This window comes from Gymnoscopelus braueri (assembly GCF_963280865.1).
Source record: "Gymnoscopelus braueri genome assembly, chromosome: 17".
Lineage (NCBI taxonomy): Eukaryota > Metazoa > Chordata > Actinopteri > Myctophiformes > Myctophidae > Gymnoscopelus > Gymnoscopelus braueri.
The window spans coordinates 11168077-11190493 of record NC_137617.1 but is presented as its reverse complement, the minus strand read 5'-3'; the positions used below and the strand labels follow the sequence as shown (position 1 = coordinate 11190493).

Below are 22417 nucleotides of genomic sequence, written 5' to 3'. Positions count from 1 at the left end.
GGACCCGGTTTCGTGCCCCCCTGGGACCGTTTCGTCAGCGGGGGGGTTGCGTTTCAATGTTGTAGCGCTCCTTTAGCAGCCCCCCCCCCCCCAAGGTTGGTGCCCTGTGGTTCAGCACCTCGAGCCCGTTGGATAAGCCACCACTGGATATACAGTATGTATATTACTGTATAAATGTGTGTTGTTGCAGAAAGGTAACACAGCCCTCCACTATGTGTGAGGAAGAGTGAACGACTGCTTCCTCTGCTGCTGGACAAGAACCCTGACACACAATGTTCAACAATATATGCACACCAAATAACTAACTATCCACTTACTGTTGTAGATGTGTACACCCTGTCTAGAATAGGTTACTACAGTAAGAACAGTAGTAATATTACAGCCCTCTACTCACTAGTAACTCCAGTGTTGATATGTTTTCATAGCAGTGTGATGGTATGAATTAAATAAAGTAATATAAAGTATTGCGTAAAATAACCTTGGTTTGCTTCTTGAATTGTTCTGGAGTGCCTGTGTGTGACCTTTGAACCCTAACATAATAAAATAATGCATTGCATTTGAAGCGCCTTTAAAGAGACCCAGTCACCCAACTGTACAAGTATGATCAGGTTTAAAACTATACCCTATTAATAGCTTATAGTGCCACCCAGTGGTCAAACAAGATACATACATGGGCTGTCCACCAACACCTTGCTAACAAGGGTGTAAAGGGCTGATCCACATCAAGAATAACTATAAAAGTTATGATAATTATATGATCATCCACACTGATCAACAAGTGCGTTCTGTAATATGTCAAATGTTGTGATATGTTGAACATGACGCCCTGTAAATTTGGATGGATTTTGAATGGATTTTGAATGGCTGTCAGTGTTACTATCGTTCATCAAATCACGCTGAAAGTGATTTCAACGTTATGCTGATTATTTCCTTCCCACACATTTCTGTGTTACCACTAAACGTAGCACTTCTGCCCGTGAATAAAAGAACAGAATAAAAACTCAATTCTGAAACTCAGTTCTATAAATTCTAACAAACGCCTCACACTTTAACTGTAAGATAAATCCACACAGACACAGGTGGTATGTTTGAAAGTTAAATTAATTAGTTACAAAGCAGTGCAAACAGTACAAAACGAGGTTAGGTGTTCTTCCCAAATGGTTGCATCACATTCTTCGTCGATAAAGATCAACAGTACATGGAAAGATGCAGATGTTTGAAAACAAACTGCTGAGGCGCCATATGACAATCATTCTCATATCACTGAATGTTTTGTCTTTTGAGTAATAATAAAAAAGGGGAGGACAGTGTGCAATATCTAACATATTGCTGTCGGGCAGAAACCTTGTAGCTCCATAATATCTTTTTATGTTTTTTCATAAATTGATGCCCTATTTTATATTTAATCTTATGACAGCGTCATGCAGAAGTAACGAAATAGCCAATCTACATGCTCTCAACACATTGTTCGCAATGTGACGCATTGTGATCTTGTAGATTATATTATCGCTATTTTTGAATTGTTTTTGACATTTTCACCTATATTGACATTGAAGGTTGAAGGTGGTTAAGAACACAGGTTATTTTTTTCATTTCCTGAAAGGTAACGGCTTTGGACATACAAGGTTTCTACCCGACCGATAGATCAGTCCAATCCTTTGTTCGCTGCACAACAACATCGTTTCTCCTGCTTGTTCCTCCCTGACCAACCTGTATGGAAACCCCACAGGGACAAACAGAGCAGCGAAAGTCCCACATCACACCTCAGTTTACAGTGCTGATCAACAACACATACATGAATGGAATTAATAACCTGGTATATCAAGTATATAAACATATTGAGATTACACAAAACATGATAAAATGTTCTGTGATTTTTAAAAGGCACAGCAATGCAAAAGATTATATAAAAAGAACAACATTGACATCAACGTAAACTAAATGTGATATTTAGTGATTTATAAAAGGTAATACAACGTGTGGAATTATTTGTGTAGAATAAAAGCATTCAGTTAACGGAAATAATTAAAACATCTTTTGATACAGAACATCACAGCAATATAAGAGTGAAAACTCAGCAAATACTCTCAGAGGTTAAGAGGTCAGAGGTTAATGACATTCAGGAGTGTAATGTTTTCAGTGTTACAGGAAGTAAACTGTCTGAAGCCATTCAGTTCAGTTAAATCTCTATGTTTTTGTAACATAGAAGTTTAAATGTTCACATCATCTAGGAGGGTTCAGTTACATTTCCACAGTACACAGTATGGTTTGGTTATGTGCATTGGTGAGTCACCAAAACACTTTTATGATGAGGTATTGGTCAACTAGTTGAAAACACTGTCTTAATCGGCACTATTCTAATATTCCAGTGGTTATTGAAAAATATCCACTGGAAGCTTGTTGTAGCAATGCTAATGAAAAGTAATGGCCTCAGCTAGCCCAAGGGTTCCCAAACCGAATTTGTGGGGGCGCTGAGTGATAGCCAAGGGGTTAAGTACTACCACATGACAGCGAGTCCCCGGGTTAGATTCCCGAGCCTAGCGGACCTTTGCTGCATGTCACTCCCCGACTCTCTCTCCCTGTCTCCCTTCACTGTGTAGTATGTACTATCAATAAAGGCAGAAAAAGACCCCCAAATATCGTTCAAAACAAGTCTGTGACCCTATGTTTGGGAAACACTGAGCTAGCTGGTATCCATTTATTCAGACGACATCCATCTTGGAACTCGGCCTCTATTATGATCTGAACTACACAACCGTAAAAGTTGTGTGACTGCATCTTGCTGGGTTGTGAACTTGTGATGCTATCACAGTGACACTATCTGTCCACAGATAGACTGTATAGACCGCACAACAAACACCAGGTATTCCTAAACGTACCCTCAGTAAAACTATGCCTAAACCTAACCTTATTCCTAAGCTTAACCTCAGTAAAACTATGCCTGAACCTAACCTTATTCCTAAACGTAACCTCAGTACAACTATGCCTAAACCTAACCTTATTCCTAAACGTAACCTCACTAAAACTAGGCCTAAACCTAATCTTATTCCTAAACGTAACCTCAGTAAAACTAGGCCTAAACCTAACCTTATTCCTAAATTCCTGCCAGCAACCTCCACTCAGCTCTCCATGCTGTGTTCCTTTAGGTTTTGACTTTACTTTCCATCCACACACCCTGCACTACACCATGTTCCACTCATGCATACATTTACACACACTACTGATTTACTGACTCCACACCACATCGGATCCTTAGCCATATGTCCTGTTATTTCATTAGTTCAGTTATGCCTTAGTTGCTTTTTGTTCATTTAGTTATTTAATAAAGATCATTTGTTAGACTTTTACCTTGGTCTCCCTTCCCCTTTACTTGCCATAGCAGGAGCCAGCTATGACTCACACACACGCACGCACACGCACACACACACACACACACACACACACACACACACACACACACACACACACACACACACACACACACACACACACACACACTAACACTCCAGCAAAAACATTTAAAACCTTGTATAATAATAAAATCTTAGTAATCTTCAAATCTTAGTGGTTATACAGTACAAACACACATATAAGTAAACACTCACACACTATATGACACAGTGTTGTGTCTATGTGTGCGCGCGCATCAGTCTGAGTATATCGGAGAACATCTGCTTTGGAGCGTCCATACCCCAGATGAAGTCCAGATGTTCCCAGTGCTCAATGTTCTTATGGAACACCAGGTTAGACACCTACACACATACACACACACACACACAATACAGAAACATAGATTAGACAGACAGACAGACAGACAGACAGACAGACAGACAGACAGACAGAGAGAGAGACACGTTTGTTATAATGTAAACATTTCCACTCATCTGAGACATTAAATGAACTCCAGTATCATACAATACGCGGTCAGAATAATTTTTCGTATTATATTATATTATATATCAGTGGATCTCAAACTTTTAAATTTCAAGGATCCCCATAGTAACTCTTCAGAGTGTACTAAGTAAGTAGGTCGGAGAGGCTTACTGTCGGTATCAACAATGCACTAGACCCCTGGGAGATGGAATGCTGAGGTGGAGCGCCACACCTACCATCAGCTCACAGTACTTACCGCACGACTCGTCGTTCATTTGGTTCCATTTGTACACTCTCAGAGTTACGCACCTGTAAGGGTCCATTTAGAACCCCCTCAAGGAACCCTGAGGGTCCCTGGACCCCACTTTGAGAACCACTTATATATATTATACTATATTATATCATTATTATATTATACAGTATATCTACAGTATTTTATTTGAGATAATGTCTTGATGATAATGACTGTTGAAAGTGCTGCACACTGTCTGTTACGAGGTGATGGTTGTATCTGACCCAAGGCCCCAGAACCGAGAGGGAGCAGTGAAGCGCATTGGACAATCAGAGGTACTGCAGCTTATTACGGCTGGGGGCCAGACACATGAACGAGCAAAAACGGTTTCGACCAATGGGCTCGACTCACAAGCTTGCGCACGGAGGTGACACTACTGCGCATACGAGACGACGCACAGAGTGACGCAAAACACGTCACATAGGCCCCAAATAGGCCCCGTCCATCACATTTCCCAACCCGGAAGAAAGGGGTGAAAAGGAAGTATGCGCTGGGTGAGCAACTCCATGCAAGTGAATGGACGGGGATTTCCGGTGCCCTCTCTGTTATTTTTAACTTTATGGTCTGACCTGAGTTAGCAGCACGGCCACGTCCTTCGGGTCCGCCAGCGAATCATGTCCCCCGGAAAACAGAACGGTAGGAACCTTCATGTCCTTAACGTTGTACTGAGGAGGAGTGGACTGGGTGACAGAGAGAGAGAGAAAGTGAGAGAGAGGGGGCAAGGACAAAGGGAGAGAAGGAATGAGGGAGGAGAGAGAAATGGGAAAAACAGACAAGAACAATTTAACGCCAAATATGGTTTTACCTGGTTATATATAAACCTGTAGGCACACCTGCATATGCGAATGTTCTAAACATCATGTACATACTATCATATATGTTATCTGTATGTATATATACTTATGTTCTATTCAAATTGTTTTCTATCTCTTTCCCTTTTGCTCTCACTCTATCTCTGTCCTCTCTCTTCTCATTGAATACAAAAAATAAATAAAATCACCCTCTTCTTTACACATGTAAACCTGTTATGATTCTGATAAAGCCGATTTTACCTGGTTATAGTGAGCCATGTTGCCATTTTTTCCGTAGTCGTAGCCCATCAGTTTACCACCATGTACCGCCTGAAAACACACAAGTTCAACTCACTGAACTTCATTTAAACACATTAACATAAACAAAGCAACTTTAACAGGTGTGGGCTGTGTATGAGGGTTCAAATAAAAGGCAAAAAAAAAAAAGGTGTGTGTGTGTGTGTGTGTGTGTGTGTGTGTGTGTGTGTGTGTGTGTGTGTGTGTGTGTGTGTGTGTGTGTGTGTGTGTGTGTGTGTGTGCTACCTGAGCCCAATGGATCATGTTCTGTACTGAGGTGCCAGCAGGACAGTGTGTGGTGTACACTGGAGTACGAGTCTGGAGAGAGACAGTAGAAGCAGTTTTAATAGTAATACTACTTATTAAGGCGGAACAATTATGGAACGTGATCCACTTGAATAGGGATTCAATATTTTGAACACTTGGTCCCCTGTTATTACTGTAATCTTTGTATACCGGCGAGGAGACGAGGACAGGGTGCAACAGCTGATACACGAACATGAACACGCACACGCACACGCACACGCACACGCACACGCACACGCACACGCACACGCACACGCACACACTGTGCTCACCATGTTGAGGTTGGCTTCATCGAAGCCACAAAGCAGGAAGAAGATGTTTCCACACAGCTCACTGAGCAGCTCCTTGCTGCAGAAATGTTCTGCAAACCACTTGATCATCTCACTCTGAGGCAGGAAGTCCCGCCTGCCAAACAGGTCCTGTATGGAAACAACCAGTCTGTCAGCAAATCATGGGCATGCCCACATATCGGTCGGATTGGCGGTTCTGGACAACCAGATCTCCCTATATGCCCACATATGGGTGTATCGATTGGATTGGCGGTTCTGGACAACCGCCTATCCAACCGACTTGACGCCAGGCACAGCACTCCCTTGGGTCCTTGGCGAGGTTGAAGTCGGTCGGACGGGCGTTTCTCAAGATACACGACTACAGACGCACAGACAAACGGACATAGATAATGCACATTTATAGTAGGATTTACTTAAAGGGCACTTTGGTAGAGGTTTAGGTTGTGTAACTCCATGCCATGATGTAACTCCAAAGGTGGACAATCAAAAGATAATGGCTCCATTGATTAGAAATTCATCATTCAAAATGTGCTCCTCATTGACTTAACATTGTACGGTAAAACAGCTCTCAAAGTCACTCTTTTAGCACACAAACGAACACAAAGCTGATTCAGACAATGTAGAACATCACCAAACCCAGTACTGTTAGTTTTTTTAATAAAAATGTCAACTTCCTGCTGATTTTACTATTTGAAGATCCGGATCCGGATCCGCTGATCCAGTCCGGGTTGTTTTCTTAATAAAAATTGCAGAATCAACAGGAAGTTAAGTTATTTTTATTTAAAAAACAAGCAGTACTGGGTTTGGTGATGTTCTATATTGTGTGATTCAACTTTGTTTGCGTTCGTTTACGGCTAAAACAGTGACTTTGAGAGCGGTTTTACAATACACAACCCAAACCTCTACCAAAGTGGTCTTGCCCTTCAAGTCAGGTTGGGTTCCTACCCATAAGGAAGTCAGGTGGAGTTCTTACCCATATAAGGAAGTCAGGCAGGACGGACAGTTTGGTCATTGGACTGGAGCCGAAGGCCACTGTTGCCACGGGAGCCAGACCGAAGAACAACTTGATCTTACTGGCCAACTCTGGCATGCTGGAGAACGCTATGAAGGCTGGACACACACACACACGCACGCACGCACGCACGCACGCACGCACGCGCACACACACACACACACACACACACACACACACACACACACACACACACAGGCTTTCGGTTCGGTGCACACTAAAACACAAATCACGATCCGCTCTTTTTCATTTTCATCAACTTCTCTGTACTCAACAGACCCGTTCAAACAGAGCACTCTCAATGGTTCAGAGCTCAACAAAGCAGCCCAAACAACATAACCAACAGGCAAATGATGCCTGCCCGTTTTTCCTCCAAAGATAAACACTACTCCAAGACGCGCAGAAACACGTAAATGTAGTAGTCACACGCAGTGCGCTGAAGTTTACCTCACGCTAAAAGAAACAGGTAAATTATTTCAACATCTTGTATGTTTGTGTGCGCGTGTATGGGTGTGTTTGTGTGTGTGTGTGTGTGTGTGTGTGTGTGTGTGTGTGTGTGTGTGTGTGTGTGTGTGTGTGTGTGTGTGTGTGTGTGTGTGTGTGTGTGTGTGTGTATGTGTGTGTGTGTGTGTGTGTGTGTGTGTGTGTGTGTGTGTGTGTGAGTGTGTGTGTGCATGTGTGTGTGTGTACCTGTGTTTGTATGGGCCCATTTGCAGGAAAACTGAATAACTCACAGTAGCAAAAGAATACAGAGACCTCTCATGAATGTAAATGGTAGAGAAGAAGATGAGTGTAGGATTTGAAGGGTTAACCATTTAAACCCTGTATACTTAAGTTGACTGGGTTGTCAGAGGGGTCTATAGTTGGTTCCCCTCCTTTCTTCCCTCTTACACCAAATCTCTTTGCTGAAAATAACCAATCTACAAGCTTGGAACGAGTCGAGCTTGTAGATTGGCTATTTTCACTGAATGTTTGCCTGTCGTGACATGCCAAGAAAAGGGACGCTAGGGTTCCATGTGGTTAACCACTTAAACCCCAGCATCCGTATTCTGGGGAAAATGTTAGTAGGAAAATAGCAGATCTACAAGCTCACAAAGCGTTGGCTATTTTCAGCTAAGATATTTAATGTAGAACCAAAACAGAAAATACACTAGCCCTGGGGGATTCCACTCAACAACGTAAGGGTTAACAGCTGCTGTACGGTTAACAGCTGCTGTACAAGGAGGAGTTTCTCAGTAAGTCGAAACTGAAGGTAAATTATAGATGACAGTAGTTTGGTGGCAGCGCACGGCACGCACACGCTCTCTACAAAACCTTCAAATTCAAGACATTTACAGAAAAACTGACAACTTAAAGACAGGTGAGTACAGCAGATAAAGATTTAGTATTCATTTACAGAGAATAAAAGGTATATTAAACTGTATCCAGAGTCCAGACATGCTCTTCCCCTATTTTGATATTCCTCGGAATTCCCCCATGAAGTCGGATCTTTCAGTTGGTAAAAATGACGGCTCCATGAAGTATAGCAACTCACTTCACTGGGTGCATATTCTTGGCAATGTTCACAACAAAAGAAACGCTTATGTAGGAGTCTTTAACCACCTAAACCCTGTAGTCTTAGAGAAACGGACTTAGTTACAACTGTACTTGGATATCTTTTTTCCGTCTACACCAAATCTCTCCACCAGAAATATCCGATGCGTCCTGAGCTTGTAGATCTGCTATTTTTGGCAAAATTTCCCTCCAGAATGGGCATGCCTCAGTGTAGAACAGTGAGGAACGCTGAGAAAGACCAAGAACAGGTCGAAACACGTCTGTTTTGATGACTGCTGCTGCGGGACATTAGACTCTTAAATTTGATCAGTGAATGTGGATGTTTCTTTTGTTGTGTCCATGAAATATAGAACACCTTTCAACATAATTGTTGCTCTATTTTAATACAATCCAGACCAGATTCACAACCATTAAGCTTTCATTCAAGGACTACATCTGATACTTTCCCTTTAATTCTCAGGTGTGTAGAAATGGCCTCTGCCAGTGTTCTCCATTCAGAAGATCAGTTCCTGTGTTCCATCTGTCTGGATGTGTTCACTGATCCGGTCAGCACTTCATGTGGACACAACTACTGCAAAACCTGTATCACACGACTCTGGGACAGCACTGATGTGTGCAAGTGTCCACTATGTAACAAGACCTTCCATAAGAGACCAGAAGTCTATGTCAATAAAGTGCTCTCTGAGATGGCTGATCAGTTCAGGCAGTCACTGCAGCTGAAAAGAAATTCCAGCACAAAGCAAGAACATGCTAGACAAGGTGAAGTCTCTTGTGATTTCTGTACTGAGACCAAACTCAAGGCCCTTAAGTCCTGCCTGGAGTGTCAGATCTCCTACTGTGAGACTCACCTGGAGCCGCATCAGAGGCTCACAGCATTAAAACGACACAAACTAATCAACCCTGTAAAGAACCTGGAATTCTTGATGTGTAAGAAACATGGCAGACCTCTGGATCTGTTCTGTAAGACCGACCACATGTGTGTTTGTCAGTTCTGCACCGAGTTAGACCACAAGTCACATCAAATTGTATCTCTGGATGAAGAATGTGAAGGAAAGAAGGCTGAAGTTCAGCAGATGATCCAGGAGAGACAACAGAAGATTCAGGAGGTCAAATACTCAGTAGAGCTCAGCAAGGCAGATGCAGACAGAGAGATAGCAGACAGTGTGCAGGTCTTCACCACTCTGATCAGCTGTATTGAGAGAAGCCAGGCTGAGCTCATTGATGCGATTGAAGAGAAGCAGAAAACAACAGAGAAACAGGCTGAAGACTTCAGTAAAGAGCTGGAACAGGAAATCACTGAGTTAAAGAAGAGAAGCTCTGAGCTGAAGCAGCTCTCACAAACTGAAGACCTTCTCCAATACTTCACATCCATCAACACTCCTCCACCCACCAAGGACTGGACAAAGGTCAAAGTCCAACGGTCTTCATACATGGGGACTGTGAGGACAGCTGTGGCTCAGCTGGAGAAGACACTCAGTACAGAGATGGAGAAGAGGCTGTGTAATGTTGAGATGAGGAGGGTCCAGCAATATGCAGTGGATGTAACTCTGGAACCTGATACAGCAAATCCCTGGCCCATCCTGTCTAAGGATGGAAAACAAGTGAATGTTGGAGACTTATGGGAGAATCTCCAAGACAACAAAGATAGATTCTCTAAATGTGTCTTTGTCTTAGGAAAACAAAGCTTCTCCTCAGGAAGGTTTTACTATGAGGTTCTGGTTAAAGAGAAGACTGACTGGGTTTTAGGAGTGGCCACAGAGTCCATCAACAGGAAGGGAACAGTCTATCTGAGCCCTGATGATGGTTACTGGTCTATATATTTGAGGAATGGAAATGAGTACAGGGCTGCTGCTGACACTGTTGTCCTCCTCCCTGAAAGAGAGAGTCCAGAAAGTGTTTGTGGATTATGAGGAGGGCCTGGTCTCCTTTTATGATGTGGAGACCAGAGTTCATCTCTATGCTTTCACTGGCTGCACATTCACTGAGAAGCTCTAGCCATACTTCAGTCCTTATGATGGTAAAAACTCTGCTCCTCTGATCATCTCTCCTGTCAATCCCACAAATTAGACCAATCCTTACATTTACTATGAGGGCTAATTTGCATCTACAAGATAATTAGTAAATTAGACACTTTTATGGTCAGTGTACATTAAAACATGATGTTCTAAATGAGAAAATCTTAAATCTTATTTTCAGTGCAAATCATAGAAAATGTATCAATCAAATATGTAAATATACCACTGTGTTCATGTATATTGCAAATGAACTGCAAAAGTTATTGCAACAATTGACATTGTTATAAATTTGATGAAATCTTAACTTTAACAACTTTAACACAAGGACATTTTGATGTTGTTATTTTCCATCATAAACTTTAAATAAGCATTGCTTCTTCCTACTCTTTTTCGAACATAGTTATTTTCTGTTTTTCTATTATTCTTTACTATTGGGATGTTTGGCTTTTACATTTTGAATTGTATAATTGTTTTTATGTTTGTAATAAAGAAAGAAAAAAGAAAGAAAGAACTTGTGTTGCTGTAATTTTTGTTTTGTTTGTTCACTGATGTTAGAATAAAGATCTTTCATATTTGTCTCATGCCTTATACCAGCAGTATCCCATAACTGACACAGCCCTGGGTAGGGTTGAGTTACAACTGTACTTTGACCAATTTATCCGTCTCACAGCTGTAGATCTGCTATTTTTGGCTAATGTTCACCCCAAGATTATGGACACTGGGGTTCAAGTGGTTACTATCTGCCTGTGGAATCAAGGGTCGAGATTGACCATGATTCATAGGTTTATCCATGGAGTTGGGTCCCTGTGTTTTTAAAAGGTTTCTTTACTCTGGTCAGAGACACACACAACTCCAGTAATACTCCAGTAAAGTTAAAATAGCCTACCTCAAAATTGTACTTAAGTTCAGGACTCTGACAGGTAAGGGCTTTTACTTACATTGGCGTCACGCAGTGGAACAGCCTGGACACTGCAACCAAACTTACTTTTAACTTGAACTTTTGAAGCTTGTTGAAGATAACAAAAAATCATGGCTGATGGAAAAGGTTCCAGTTTGTTGGAGGGAGTTTTTAAATATTAGTAAGGTTTTCTTTTTTAAATGTTTTTGTTTTTCTGATATGTCTTTTGTTATAAAAATTGTTTATTTACTGTAGGCTACTTAGCTGTATTTGTCATGTTTTTATGTGAGGACCGGACCACAATGAAAATACATTGTCCTGGACTTATTGTGTTTTATCCTAAATTGTATTAACCTGTACACTTTTTGTATGGTTAATACTTTCAAATAAACAAATCAAACGTTTTCCCCACAGCATTCAAACTATGACACTGAAGCATGAATTCTGTGAGCCGTTACTCCCCGGGTATATATATATTCACAACATACAGTATATGACAGGCATGTGTGTGTGTGTGTGTGTGTACCTATGGTGGTTCCCTGTGAGTGTCCTATATAGAAGATCTGCTCCTGGCCTGTTGTCTTCAGGATGTGGTCGACTACTGCTGGAAGGTCCTTTTGAGCCATCTCATCATAACTACACACGCACACGCACACACACACACACACACACACACACACACACACACACACACACACACACATAGACAGGGAAGGAGGTATGGACATGTAAATGGTAAATTTACCATGCATTTATATATCGCTTTTATCCAAAGCGCTTTACATTGATTGTGCCAATCACCCATTCACACACACACCAATGGCAGAGGAAACCATGCAAGGCACCAACCTGCTCATCGGGAGCAATTGGGGGTTCAGCGTCTTGCTCAAGGACACTTCGACACTAACTCTAGAGCCAAATTCCATTCCCCAAAGTTCGGTCACTCGCTCACTCTCCTCGCGTCCTCCACTCGCGCCTAAGCCCCGCCCCTGCGAGGAGCCGAGGATAATTTGTGAGGACGGAGTGGTCGAGCGGTTGCCGTCAAAGGATCGGACTGCACTTAGCGACGGCAAATTCCGCGATCACTTATGACGTCTCAAACAGCTGGACCAGAGCCGTGGATGAAAATATACATGCATAGAATAATATGCAGGTATAGAATAATACAGAATAGAATAGACAATTCATCAATGTGGATGGCCACATTGTTATCTTTATAGTTAACATTTTGTGCAAAGCCATTTATTCCTGAAATAGTGAACGAAGCGCCAGGATGAGCAAACTTACATTTATGAATTAAATCCTGACCCGTCCCTCTTTTTGCTCGTACAGTCCCCAGACCCCCCACCCCCCGCAGCAGTCCCGCACGGCACTGCTGCGTATAACAGCCACCGTATATTACAGAGTATGTCTGACTCTGAATTACATCATTCATGCAGGGTGGCCATACGTCCTCTTTTACCCGGACATATACTCTTTTGGGGGGCTGTCTGGGGGGGTTTTATAAAATCCTTCAAATGTCCGGGGTTTTGAGAGTTTGGGTGATATCCTCCCCACTTTTGGGACGAAGAAAAAAGAAAAAAACTCAGACGATTTTGTGATTTTGCTTGATATTGTTTGATAGCGAAATAAATCATGACTGATAGACATGAAAGAAGACCCTTCACAGCAAATAGAGAATTTTAAAATTTAAGAATCGGTTCAGAATTGAATGAGTACGGCTATAGTTAAATAGCGTAAAGTGTCCTCTTTTTGGGGAATTCAGAATATAGTCACCCTATATTCAGTCTATATATAAATACAATACATTATTTTAGACATAATCTTTGTCACAGTAATTTATAGTAGTCCATGCACTGCATTGAGGCATGCACGGAGAGAAATGAACTATCAGCTTTTGAGACAGTATAAGTGTGCACAATATATTACAATGTATATAATTGTATTATACTTTATATCATACAAAGCAATAAAGCCAGTGGCTTGTTGCGTCTTTTCAGTTAATTTACACTGTGTGTGTGTGTGTGTGTGTGTGTGTGTGTGTGTGTGTGTATGTGAGATGGGCAACGAGTGATCGGCAGGGGCGAGCAGCCGGTGTTTTCGGGGCATGGTTTCGGGTTTCAAACATTGTTTGTGTGGCCACATGTGGAGGAGGACCATGTATACGTCACGGGAGAAGGGAAAAAACAAAAAAAACGTCTACACGTGATGCGGAAGTCTGCCGCGGAGGAGCTGTGGAGAGTGGTCGAGCCTACACTTGATGTACACTCGCTAAATGCGGAAGTAGAGAGCCTCCTCGGCTACTCCACTCGACTCCACTCGCCTCCTCCAAGAAGCAACTGAATAATTGGACCCTGAGCACATCCGGTTTGGAGTCGGAGTGACCGAGTGGCCGAGATTTTCGGGTATGGAATTTGGCTTAGGGGAGCGCCCCAGCCCAGGATCGAACTGGGAATCTTGCGGTTTCCAGTTCACTCTACCCGGCCACTCTACCCCTGAGCCACTGCCGACATGTGGAGTGTGAATTTCCCCCAAAACATCCTAAGAGTACTGAAATGACGACTTTAACCATTTAAGCCCTGCATGCTATTCGTCATAGGATGAATAGCGAGAGTAGCCGACCTACAAGCTCACAACCGGTTGCATCGTGCAGTGCAGTGAGACACTTACATATTTTAAGTTGTGGCAAAAACTTTGATTTTACACAGAAGGTGGGGTTCTGAGAGGCTTCCAATCACAGAGAATGGGCTTTCAACACCACAAAACCGCCTTTGTTTGGGTTTATTTTTACTGCAGTTTAGACATTGTTGGTAGACATGTGATTCGAAAACCTGTTCAATGAGGAAATACATGGTCTACTCTCTGGCATAGCGTTAAAGAGAACAATATGGACCACAGATAGAGAATAAGGAGCCATGCAGGGCATGAACAGGTTATATAATAATTAGCAAGACACTAAGATTGTATTTATGATATAACGTTTATCTGCATTTTTTTAATTATGTAAAAAACAAATGTCATGGTTATTATTTCTTTGAAACCTTGAATAGTGAGTTTTCATTGTGATGCCGATAAATAGGAACTTAAAGTATACCCAAAAAAAAGAATAGCAAAAGTAGCAGATCGACAGGCGCCGCGTTTCGAGCTTGCGGATCTGCTACTTTTGAGTGACGCTGCAGTATGATCAAGTAGGGCGTTAATTTACGAAAAAACACAAAACGCTAGAATATGGAGATAAGAGGTTTCAGCCCCACAGCGACGATATGGCACCTCAACCCCCCGAAAAACCACTGAAGAACCAATGTGTGTGTGTGTGTGTAGAGTTCACTACCTGAACTTCCAGAAGTCCTCTTGTTGAGGCGTGAGGGTGGTGTGTTTCCTGGACCAGGTGTTTCCTCTGCTGTTGCCCATCCACACGTCATAGCCAGCGTCAGCCAGAACATACGCCAGGCTGCTGTTAGGAAGGTTGGTCACCCAGTTACTGCCCGCCGCCAGGAGGCCGTGCTGCAGGAGGACAGCTGGCTTAGGACCTGGAGGAAGCAACATATTACATCATCAGTTGATTCTTAGGCAGTGGTGGAAGAAGTACTCAGATATTTTACTTAAGTAAAAGTAGCAATACCAAAATATATATATACCAGGAGATGGCGCTGATGTTTGGACAGACTCAACTATGGTTTTACGAGTTCACATAGTTGAAACATTTCTACATCACTTTGCACTGTGCTGGATCCAGTTAATAATTTACTAGAACGTTTTGAATCACAGCAAGAGAGGGAAAAGAGATAGGGCTGAAAAGAAAAGAGAGAGAGAGAGAGAGGGAGAGAGAGGTTGAGATGAGTGGATCTGATTACAGCATCTTATTTCCCATTCTCTCCCTCTCCCTGTGCTGGACACCAGTCAAGCCACAGTCGCCAAAGCCCTGTATGGTTCTCTACTGTATATTTTTATATCCTGCCGTTGCTCTGTCTCTCTCTTTTTCTTTATAGAAGATATAAGTTGAAGTTGTTCTCACTTTCACGTAAAGGTTTGCGTAATGGACCGTTCTGCGTTCAAAGCGAAAACCGCATCGAGTGCAAAACAACTTTGTCCACAGAGAACCTCTTCAATTTCGGCAAGTTGCAAAGATATTCAATTTCTTTTGCGGCCTGCTTTAGCCCATTCAATCCGGGAAAACATGTCATGGGGGTGTATTTGGGGGTCCTTGACATGAAAAGGTTTTGAGCACCACTGATATAGCTACATAGGTTTTTCAGAAAACTGTTAGGATTTAGAAGACATTTTTAGAATAGGCCTCAGGTCTTAATGGGTTAAGACGTCCCACATACATACAGTACCTTGTGTGGTGTCTTTGATTCCATGTGGTATTCTGTTGACGGACAGGATGTATCCGTCTGACGTCACCACCTCATACTCCTCTGCTGGGTAACCCCACCGTCTGATGATCTCTGACTGGAACACACACACACACACACACACACACACACACACACACACACACACACACACACACACACACACACACACACACACACACACACACACACACACACACACACACACACACACACACACACACACACACGATTATCGAAGTCTGCTGATCTGATCATAATCTGTCACATGAAGTCACACAGCAGTGACACAGAAGCGAAGAAAAATGACTTCCGTTCAAGTCCCTTTTGTTCATACAAAGATGGCCAAAATATCGTTTAGTATTGTTTATTGTTTATTCATGTGGGTGTGACGAGGCTCAAAATGTTAATTAATGTACTGTATCATTGCAGTTTATGAGTGTGCAGGTTCTATTCTTTCCTGATGATCACACACAGTGAACCCAGTGTTATTTATCCATTTGTAACTCAGAGAGTGTACAAATGTAACCAAATGGACCACATTCATTTTTAAATTGATGATAAAGCAGGGTGTGCTTTCGGGGCTTGTGATTGGATTATACTGAATGAAGAACCACCCTTCGCTCCCCATCAACCAATAGCACACTGGTTCCACTCGTTGCCATTTTGGTCCCCCAAAGAGGCTTCAAAACGGGTCAGTAGAAACGAATGGGTGACGTCATTGCTCCCTTCGTCCATATTTTTGTTTACAGGTATAAATAAGACTTTATCATCCAGAAATGGGGTCGGGGTAATATAAAGGTATTTTTACCTATTTCCCAACGTCGTATCAAATATTCCTGTCTGCAGTAAAAACAGGGTGGTGAAGATTATATTCCACTGTGAAACAACTGTTTCAAACGTATAGTTTTTATTTGACAGCCTGCGTAGACTTTGACCCTGAAACGTATTCCTATATCTGCTGCTGATCGCGAACGCACTTCCATGTTTATTTGCGATACATTGTTGGACAATAGTTAAATTTGCACCCCGGACCCCTAATTCAGATTATTAGCGCTATGTGACCGAGTCCCGAGCAAGAGCGATGGGTGAGGTCACAGATGGGGCTAGATTCAAACCAACAACCTTGTCATAAGAACGCCTACTCAGACAGACGTACATGTGACGGAACATGTCAGTGACTCAGACTTTATATGGGGACCAAAGGGTAGTGTACGCACGCACACGCACACGCACACGCACACAGAACCCTCATTTGGTTACATTTGTGCAGTGTCAGAGTTATGCAAAACTGAGGAGGACTTAACTGTGTCGTTGAGTCTAGGTTTGAACTAGTCCCTGATTAGATGAGGACCAAGCGAGGTGACGTGGCAGTCACATGTTTGAACCTGTGTGAGCCCTCGTGTGACCCAGCTCCATTTGGGAAGTCACACTTGAACTTCAGCCTGGAGATCAAACACAACCCGCAACCCACATCCTATTTCAACTGTTGTACATGAGTCGGTGTCCTTATTCTGGCCGCGTTGTCATAACATTGGGTGTAAATACAGTAGATGAACATCACAACGCAACATGCTGTGTTGTCAGCTGATGGATCTATAGTATGATGTATCTATGACTCCATTTGGGCAAAGGTTTCACTGTTTCACAGCCCCATTGACTTCCTTTATACAAAGTTATAGTTAAGTAAAAAACATAGGTGAAAAAACTAAATACCGGAGGTACTTTAAAGGGATAGTTCACCCCCAAAATGACTTTTTTATCGATTAGTCACCCCATCGAGACTTGAATTCATGGGTATTTTTTAGTTTTTGTCGCATTCCTAAGCAAATAATTTGATGAACAGCACCGGTTCCGGTAGGTGCTGGTCATCAAATTATAGGCTTAGCAATGCGACAAAAACAAAAAAAAATACCCATGAATTCAAGTCTCCATGGGGTGACTAATCGATAAAAATAAAAACAATTGGGTGAACTATCCCTTAAACTTCTGTGGCCTACTGGCAGTGTGCATACAACGTTTGGCACCGATCAGTCCAGCGGTTTGCGAGATTAGGTCCAGAAACACACACGCACGCACACGCACACACACACACACACACACACACACACACACACACACACACACACACACACACACACACACACACACAACACACACAATAATTGCAGATCTTCAAGCTCACAACGCACTGCACTGCTATTATCACTGATATATACACCCCAGATGCTAGGGTTCAAGAGGTTAAAAGGAGGATAGTGGTGCAATACACACCACATATTCAGCATTCAGTATATTGTATCTTGAACAAATGTTCTAAGCACTTTGGGAAGCTGACAGAATACGCGCATTACTTGCAGGTGTGCTGGTTTAGGGTCAGACCATGAGGAGAGAGTAGAAGGCACTCGTAAGCTCCAATGACACATTTATTGACACGTTCAGAGCCTCTCTGACCTGACTTTTCTTCAGGTCAAAATGTTTTGGGAGATTTACAGAAAGACAAAGTTCTTGGTAATGAGGAGAGAGAGTGTGTGTGTGCGTATGCGTGAGTGTGTGTGTGTGTGTGTGTGTGTGTGTGTGTGTGTGTGTGTGTGTGTGTGTGTGTGTGTGTGTGTGTGTGTGTGTGTGTGTGTGTGTGTGTGTGTGTGTGTGTGTGTGTGTGTGTGTGTGTGTGTGTGTGTGTGTGTGTGTGTGTGTGTGTGTGTGTGCGTGTGTGTGTGCGTGTGTGTGTGTGTGTGTGTGTGTACACCACTCACTATGTTCATGTTGACCTCAGGGTCCAGACGAGGCTTGCCCCCGGCAAAGCGTTTGTCCACATGGAGAGCTGTCCCTCCGCCATGGAGACGGTCCTTTTGGACATAAGACCTGGTGTTGTGAGGACCGCTGTGGACCAGCCCGCTGACAGCCAACACACACACTGCTACGCACAGCATCCTCATCCTGCAACACACACCAACATCACATCCGTCAATCAATCAATCAATCAATCAATCAATCAATCAATCAATCAATCAATCAAACAACAGGTATCATTATAAGAGCCCAATCGATATATATTGTCATTATTTGAGTCTAGTCTGATATTAGTTGCTTCATGAGCCCTGGCATCCCTATTCCGGGCATGTCATGATAGGCAAACATTAAATGTTTGCCTATCGGCTATTTGGCGAAAAAAATTTAACATTCTGCGAAAATAGCCGATCGAACGGGTCATGTTGCGATGAGTTGTGAAATCTGCAACACTGCCCTTTAACACAGACCTATCCAATCAAAATCAAATAAAGAGTTTATTTATAAAGCACGTTTCATTACATCAAGTGCAGTTCCATGTGCTTCACAGATTAGGTTTATAATACAGAAAATAACAGGAGGATAACAACAAATACAAGAAAGCACGTGAGAAAATAATAATAATAATACATCATTCATAATAAATTAAATAATTAATTAATTAAAGACAAGAAACATTGAGACATAATAAAAATAGGGAATCAAATTAAACAAATAAATCAAAAACTAGAGTAATGCAGAAACCTATGTAAACGCAATGCTAAAAAGGTGTGTCTTAAGGTTTCTTTTGAAAATGTCAAGTGATGTCAAATGAAAAGTGATTCAGTGACCAGCAGTGTCCAAAGGCTAGGACCATAATAGCTAAAGGCTGCTGTTTTCTAAATGTATGTATTATTATGTATCCTGTAATTCTGGACCCCCTTGAAAGCAAGATGGTTCATCTCAAGGGGTTATTCCCAATAAAGAATTTCAACACACCTGCTGGGAACATACCTGGAAATCATTGCGGACAAGTAGGCCGGAGCATTTCCATGTAATGATTTAAAAACCAATAAGAGGATCTTAAAATCGATTCTAAAACTAACTGACAGCCAGCGCAGGGACTTTAAAATAGGTGTAATGTGTGCTTTCCGTCTGGTCTTTGTCAGCACAGCTGATGACACCCAGCGTAACACAAACCTACTGGCACACGACATGATGGATGGACACAGAGGATTCTAGCACTTATTTTTTATTTATATTTTCAGCAGTTCTAATCAAAGTATATGCTGTACTTACAGGGTCTGAAATGGATTCTCAATGTATTCATTTAATTTATATCATATATATATATATATATATATATATATATATATATATATATATATATATATATATATATATATATATATATATATATATATATATATATATATATATATATATATATATATATATATATATATATATGTTTCTCTAACCTCTCTAGTCCAACACATGTATCTGTACATTTCCTGGAACGTGACTTCCAGGAGCACGTGATCTCACTCTGACATACATGTATAGGTTAGTCTGGAAGCACTGCTGTTTACACGAGATAAAGCATGTTAAACCTTAGACTGTGGGCCACACACATACCAATGTAGGACCCCATTATGAAACACCTCCACTGTACTGTAAGCTTCGATCATTATGGAAAAACATCCACCATTTAACAGTTAAAGAGCGATGATTCTGTTCACAAAAAGAGGACATTTTATAAACCACCTCAGACATAGTTTATACTTTGTCATACGATGTGTTGCATGGTAAAACAAAAAAACAGCCGATCTACAAACTCACAAGGTTGTAGATCAGCAATGTTTTCTGCCACACTGACATTTAACTGCACATGCACATAATGATGAGTAATGAGCATGTGATGACTAAAAACCATACGCATCTAAACTCAAACCGAGATGTTAAATATAGAAACAATGCTGATGTGAAGAGAGGTTCTGGAAGTGATATAACAGCTTTTTTTAAGCAGAAACAAAATAACCAAAGAGGAAACCTTGCAGCTAAGTCACAAACACTCTCACTTGTGACAAAGCTGCAGTGTGTTTCACAATGGAGGGAGAGGAGAGCTGCATTTAACCACTTAAAACCATCTACTTTGTTGACCCAGGTCCCCCAGGGCTCTGTACTTTCATCAATCCTTTTCTCCCTTTACACCAATCTCTTTGCCGATAATAGCTGATCTACAACCTAAAAAGAAAACTGCCATACAATGTGACCCGCTGACGCTGTGAGTTTGTAGATCGTCTATTTTTGCCAAAAGTGTGCCTATTATGACATGCCCAGAACCAGAATAAGGAATAAGGATGCTGTAGGCCGGGTTCAAAATAGCTTTAATGCTCTCATACTGTCAATGTTAACATTTACAATTACTGATAACTATCAAAACATCCATATTCATCTTGCCTTAATCTGAGCAGACAACATGCTTTAGATGTGTTATTATACATTATTATTAGTAGTAGTAGTAGTTTCACATTCATAACACAGTTGTAATAACTGATAACTGTCAAAACATCCATATTCATCTTGCCTTGCTCTGAGCAGACAGTAGTATTGATATAAGTTGATTACTATAATGTTCTGTGAATGATTATTATACTTTGTGTCTGAGAAGCTTGCTGTTCACCTGATGTCATCTTTCTGTTTTCATCTTTTACATTGCAACACAAACACAAAACTACCCTGAAACCTCTCTTATCTATAACCACAATGGGTTGATTGCTGCCATGATGTCATTCATTTTAAATCCACTGAAATTGTTTGGAATGTGCTTTTTTCTTTTGCTGAAGATTTCAAACACATCAAGACGTTTAATTAAAAAGACACCCACTTACTGTATATGTTCCTTATAAATCGATTTAAGGTCATTTCAAATGTTGGCTTGATTGTGTGATCTCACACAACAACAAAACATTTATCTCTTGGAATGTATGGTAGCTTCTTTTTTTAGGCATTCAACAGACACTCTTAACCAGAACACATACATCAAATGCAGAGAGACAGTGTAAATGCCTCAGTAAACTATGATAAACCAGGAGCCTAGCATCAGTCTAGAGTCTAGACAATATGCTATCAACATAATAATCTGTACATTAATACCAGGTAAACAATGAACCTATAGCATCTGTCTAAACAACCAATTGTGAATTTAACATTGTGGTCTTACTTAGTATGCAAGAAAAGAAACATTTTGTCTTTATAGGAACAAAGAGGCTCTGTTCAATATAGTTATAAACAAAAGAAGCAACTTTAGACTCACCCTGCAGTGAAAGCAGAACAGAAGAACACTGAGGAGGACTAAATGTTTCTCCTTCTTAAAGACATTTAAGAGGAGGAGTCATCGCCTTACGTCACAGCCAAGGATAGTGACATCAAAACCCCGGACGTTTCTATAAGCCAATTGGTGACCTATCGAATTCTGTAACGCCAGGGGTCGTTGTTTTGCGTTATCACGACGGATTCGCGCTTTACAAGAATTACATTAAAGGGATATTTTACTTTCAAAGAAAATAAACATTAAACAAAATATATAAACAAATATTTATACATATATTATTATTATAATCACTACTATTACCTAAAATATGACAAATGAAAGTCTTTTGACATTTGAAACGTAGAAACGGTTCCAACCGGTGAATCTGGGCGGAAATAGGTACAGCTGTTACTGCTGTTACTTCCGTCGAAACCGTATTCATAAGGTCACCGATTTCAATGTAACACCAACACAACATCTCCCCGCAGGTGTTTTTGGTCGTCCAACAAGTTTCCTAACCACTCGGTGGGAGGAGACTCGAAAATAGCCGATCCACAAGCTCACAACGCGTAGCGGAGCGACGCGTTGTGAACTTGTAGATCTGCTATTTTCCCTGCAACAGTTACAGGGGGCATATGTCACATAACTG

General features: G+C 41.5%; 2 protein-coding genes across 3 annotated transcripts; one reads left to right on the top strand and one right to left on the bottom strand.

Moving 5' to 3' along the window:
- Window positions 1–1371: 1371 nt before the first annotated feature.
- Window positions 1372–21830, bottom strand: lipf (lipase, gastric). 2 transcript variants are annotated; one of them, XR_013934821.1, is made up of 12 exons: window positions 21772–21830; window positions 18440–18623; window positions 15666–15780; window positions 14660–14858; window positions 11855–11964; window positions 6823–6959; window positions 5832–5978; window positions 5500–5571; window positions 5218–5286; window positions 4735–4845; window positions 2979–3752; window positions 1372–2925 (listed from the first exon to the last, which is right to left on the bottom strand). XR_013934821.1 is itself a non-coding variant. In XM_080454843.1 (11 exons), exons 2-11 carry the CDS (start codon window positions 18620–18622, stop codon window positions 3630–3632), a joined length of 1266 nt encoding a protein of 421 aa, XP_080310969.1. In that variant the 5' UTR covers window position 18623; window positions 21772–21830; the 3' UTR covers window positions 1372–3629. The 2 variants fall into 2 exon arrangements, 1 of the variants encoding a protein (XP_080310969.1); XM_080454843.1 differs by having other exon boundaries at window positions 1372–3752.
- LOC308104433 (zinc finger protein RFP-like) lies at window positions 8131–10814 on the top strand. The gene is made up of 2 exons (XM_080454838.1): window positions 8131–8221; window positions 8876–10814. Exon 2 carries the CDS (start codon window positions 8886–8888, stop codon window positions 10323–10325), a length of 1440 nt encoding a protein of 479 aa, XP_080310964.1. The 5' UTR covers window positions 8131–8221; window positions 8876–8885; the 3' UTR covers window positions 10326–10814.
- Window positions 21831–22417: the final 587 nt, after the last annotated feature.